The 4,217-nt window shown below is 34.9% G+C and overlaps 1 protein-coding gene across 1 annotated transcript; it reads left to right on the forward strand.

The window, feature by feature from the left end:
- Window positions 1-333: 333 nt before the first annotated feature.
- Window positions 334-1,170, forward strand: LOC125209157. The gene has a single exon (XM_048108765.1). It carries the CDS (start codon window positions 334-336, stop codon window positions 1,168-1,170), a length of 837 nt encoding a protein of 278 aa, XP_047964722.1.
- The last annotated feature ends 3,047 nt before the right edge of the window (window positions 1,171-4,217 follow it).

Consider the following 4,217-nt stretch of genomic DNA (forward strand, 5'->3'; position numbering starts at 1 on the left):
ATAGATGGAGTATTCTTTTTTTAATGAAGGTTGATCATATGTAGAAAAATGAAATTTTTGTTGAAATGAAAAATTCGATGAAACTAGTAGTAGTACTACTTTTATTCGAAATTAATTAACCAAATATCGCTTCTAGAAGGAAATATATAGTCCATGATGTAATTTTTATATTTTTGGGGGGGCTAAAAGTAAGATATGTTCACAGTGCAGAGGCGTGGAGAAGAGGTTTGTTTATGGAAGCATAGTGCATACGTGTGTGATGATCTAATTGTGTAATTCACATCACATCACTCGTGCGAGGCAAGTAAACCATAACTGACTCATCCCGTATAAATGCAGCCTCTTCAACCTCTTTCTGGTATCCCATACTCCTCTAAACTTTTCTCTCTCAACACACTCCTAAAAGTAGACTGCATAGTGATAATTGAGATTCACAACAGTAATATGGATAACGCTCAAGACGATGTTTGCATATGTCCTAGCTTCAACAGCTATTCATCAGATCGATTACCGGAGATCGCAATCAGAGTCGCTGACGACGATTTTGAATTCGCTTTGCTACGCGAAGATAAGGAGGTTTCCGCCGCGGACGACGGCCCGGTTTTCCCCGTATTTAACCGCGATTTGATAGAATGCGGCGGAATCGAGCAGCCGGAGTCGAACAATCTGATTCCGTTGAGAAAACTTTTCGCTGAAGAGGACAACGAGGAGCGCGATTCTCAGCCGTCGTGTTCCTCGTCGGAGGCTGACGAGCTGGAGAACGTTCCGGCAGGCACGTACTGCGTGTGGAGGCCTCTGCCGAGCCAGTGCGAGAAGAGCAAATCGACTGGATCGGCTTCGAGGCGGTGGAAGATCCGAGATCTGCTGCGGCGGAGCAAAAGCGACGGGAAGGAGAGTTTTGTGTTCCTGACGCCGAAGCAGCGCGAAGAGAATCCGGTGAAACTGATGCTCCGATCTCCGGAGCAAGGGCGAGGTAAAGGATCTAATTCCGCGGCGGCGGCGTCAGCGCATGAGGCGTTTTACGTGCGGAACAGAGCGATGAAGGAAGAGGATAAGAGGAAATCATATCTGCCGTACCGGAGAGACCTCGTCGGGTTTTTCGCTAACGTGAGCGGTGTGCGCACGAGTTTCTCGCGTGCATCCAAGGATTGTACGTTGCACGCCAATTGAATTGGAGTTTTACTGTACAGAGGATTTTTGCCTATTTTATTTATTACTGATCTACCAACTTTAAACATCTAAATAAATATATTTGTAGTGATGTTTATATTTTATGAATTTTATCAAGAAAAGCTTGACTTATTGTAAAATATAATTAGCATATTATGTGCCTTTCTTTCTTTGTCCTTCCTACATTGAGGTAGAATCCGGGAAACAATAAACAAACAGTTTCGATTATATTAGTTGTAAAATAATAACCGAAAGATAAGGATTTTGGAATCATGTGCAATAAAGAAGAGAGACAACGCTTAAGGCTAGTTTCTTTTCTTTGCCATTTCCCAAAATGGTCGGTGTAAACATGCATAAATTAATTCATATCATAAATTTAATAATTATTGAACAAATTTTAATTAAATTTAATATTTATAGCATCGATTTGGTAAATTTATCAAGTACTCATATCTACCATTGTAAATAGAAGTACACACTTCATTTTGATTCCAAACGCGAACATGAATTGATTGCTTAGTTTTTTGAATCAATTCTTCGATTTTTCAACACTATCAGCTACTCCTGTGTTAATCAATGGTTATAAATGTTTGACAATAATATTTATACTTTGCACAAGAAAATGTGCAATTGTTTGCATTATTCATACATTGTCAGTGACATCACCCCAAAATAGTCCCTTGAAGTAGTAAAAATAAGACAAATGTAGTGTAAAAAGGGTCAAAATATTTAAATGATAATGTCAAGCATTACTCAGTGAGGATTTTATTGCAACAAGCCAACAACAGATACTGTAACACAGTAACACTTCTCGTGAAAACTAAATCCCACTTAACAAATCTACCCACTACTTTTTGAAAATTACTGGATTAGGACATCCACTCTGTACGATAAATTCTTAGTTTTAAAGTTTACGCAAATATTTGATTGAAACATTTCTTTTGCTTGACAGACCATTATTCAAGTGTTTGAAAAAGATAGTTTGACAGGAGATGTGTTTTTTTAATTGTGTTTGAAAAAAAAACTAGTTTGATGTTTTTATTGTGTTTAATTGAACATGGAATAGAAAACCCTACTCCACTCTAGAAAAAAAGAAAATTACTACTAGTAAATAATTACTCGTATAGTCGTATTAAGTTCAGATCACATTAGTCACACCAATTCAAGATTAATTGTTCCAGAGTTGAATACAGAATAATCACTCATTTAAGGAAAATAAATATACAAAACAATTGTAATCGAAATGAGTTAAACATAGGAGTAATATTTTATATCTATCGCTATTGAGATTAAATGATTAGTCACGTCTAAGCATATATTATTCATGATTAATTTAGAATCGCCATATTAGTCGATAGGCCGCCATTAATTAATATTTCTCAACATTGACGGTCATATCTTCTAATCCAAGTATTTTGACCACGAAGCAATTTACATGTAACTAAAAGAAGTTTCGATGTAGATTTTGTGGGATAACAACGGAGCAATTTAAATGTACGTAATCCAATCTTGACAACATAGCTTATGAGTTGGAATTTTTTTCCATAATTTTCATACACTCATTAGACAAAATTGAGTGTTGTACATTATAATATTTTAATGATTCTTGAAAAAATCGAAGAGGTAGAGGCATGGCATGATACTCAAAAAATCGTCTAAGTGAGAAGCGATGGCATGTTACTGTTTAATTATTTATTTCATATTTATTTAGTTTTTAGTTGTTTTTTCCAATTTATTGTTTTGGTTTTTGTTTCTCTATCATCGTTTAATTAATTTCCAACAAAAATCATACGAGACGTCACGAATTGGTAAAATTAAATACTATGTAACATTCACGAAACATAAAATTAAGCGACGACGAGTGACACGAATTGGTAAAATTAAATACTCCTTAAGATGTAACATTCATGAAACATAAAATTAAGTGACGAGTGACGCACATAATATGCCAATAGTAAGTGCATTATTCAGTTATAGTGATTGATAAAAATGGATGAAGGTGAAGATAATCATCCATTTTCTCGAAGTTTAGAAAACGTGGTTGATCAAAATGGTTGCTTAGTGGGATTGAGTGGACATGATTTACACAATGACATACTTGCTTTCATAAATTGTGTTACATGTGTTAGTGTTACCCTCAATGCTTCATCTTTAGTTATGTCTTATTCATGGTTTATACTTTCCTCTCTCTCCTTACATCTGGATTTCACCACCTTCAAACTTTTGTCCCCTTCATTCTTATATATTATCACATTATACAAGGTAAAACATACTCCTATTATAATAAAGGGAACATAAATCATTTCATTTTGATTGTCATTTGTCAACTACTATTATAAAACAAAGGGATAATGAATCTTTTCATTTTGGGTGTCACCCTCAGTGATTTGGTTAAAGATTATTAAAACACACCTTACAAGTACCTAGACGATGGACTTTTTTACACAACTATATTTCAATCTAAAGAAAATACATATCTGAACTGAAGCATCAAACTATTAAGAATTAGTATGTCTTAGGACTTTTTAAGACGTTGTTTTGATGCCAAACCGAGTTGAGATCAAGTATTCAGTCGTCGAAAATCGATTCTAATACTTTGATATTTCCAACATTCACAACTTATTTTCTGTAATAGAGACTTGACTTTTAAATTTATTAAGGTGTTAAATTTAATAGATACTCGATTTCAGACTTTCTCCACCTGTATCTCTATGAACGTGAATCCCTCAGTTTGCCTGGTAGTTTCTGCTACAGAATGCAATTCCAGTGGTCCTCCTTTTGTTTGTTGTACAGTCCTACCTGCAAAGCACACTATTATGTAAAATTGATAAGAGATTCAATTCCTTTATGAGCATATTCTGGTAACAGTGGAATGAAATAAACGTGCTTCGAAATACTTCAACTTTAACTTCAATACAGAGTTTAGGGGCTGCTACATTACCTATACAGCGATATTGTGTATACGTTGCAGTCAAACATGCAAATATGATTGAAGATCAGCTAGTTTAGTTTTACTTTCATAAGGATAATAGCTTTACAACACAGAC

This window comes from Salvia hispanica, chromosome 3 (assembly GCF_023119035.1).
Source record: "Salvia hispanica cultivar TCC Black 2014 chromosome 3, UniMelb_Shisp_WGS_1.0, whole genome shotgun sequence".
In the NCBI taxonomy this organism is placed as follows: domain Eukaryota; kingdom Viridiplantae; phylum Streptophyta; class Magnoliopsida; order Lamiales; family Lamiaceae; genus Salvia; species Salvia hispanica.

What these genes read in the sequence shown, in the direction of transcription:
- LOC125209157 (XM_048108765.1), top strand. Translation starts at nt 334, where the DNA reads ATGCAGCCTCTTCAACCTCTTTCTGGTATCCCATACTCCTCTAAACTT.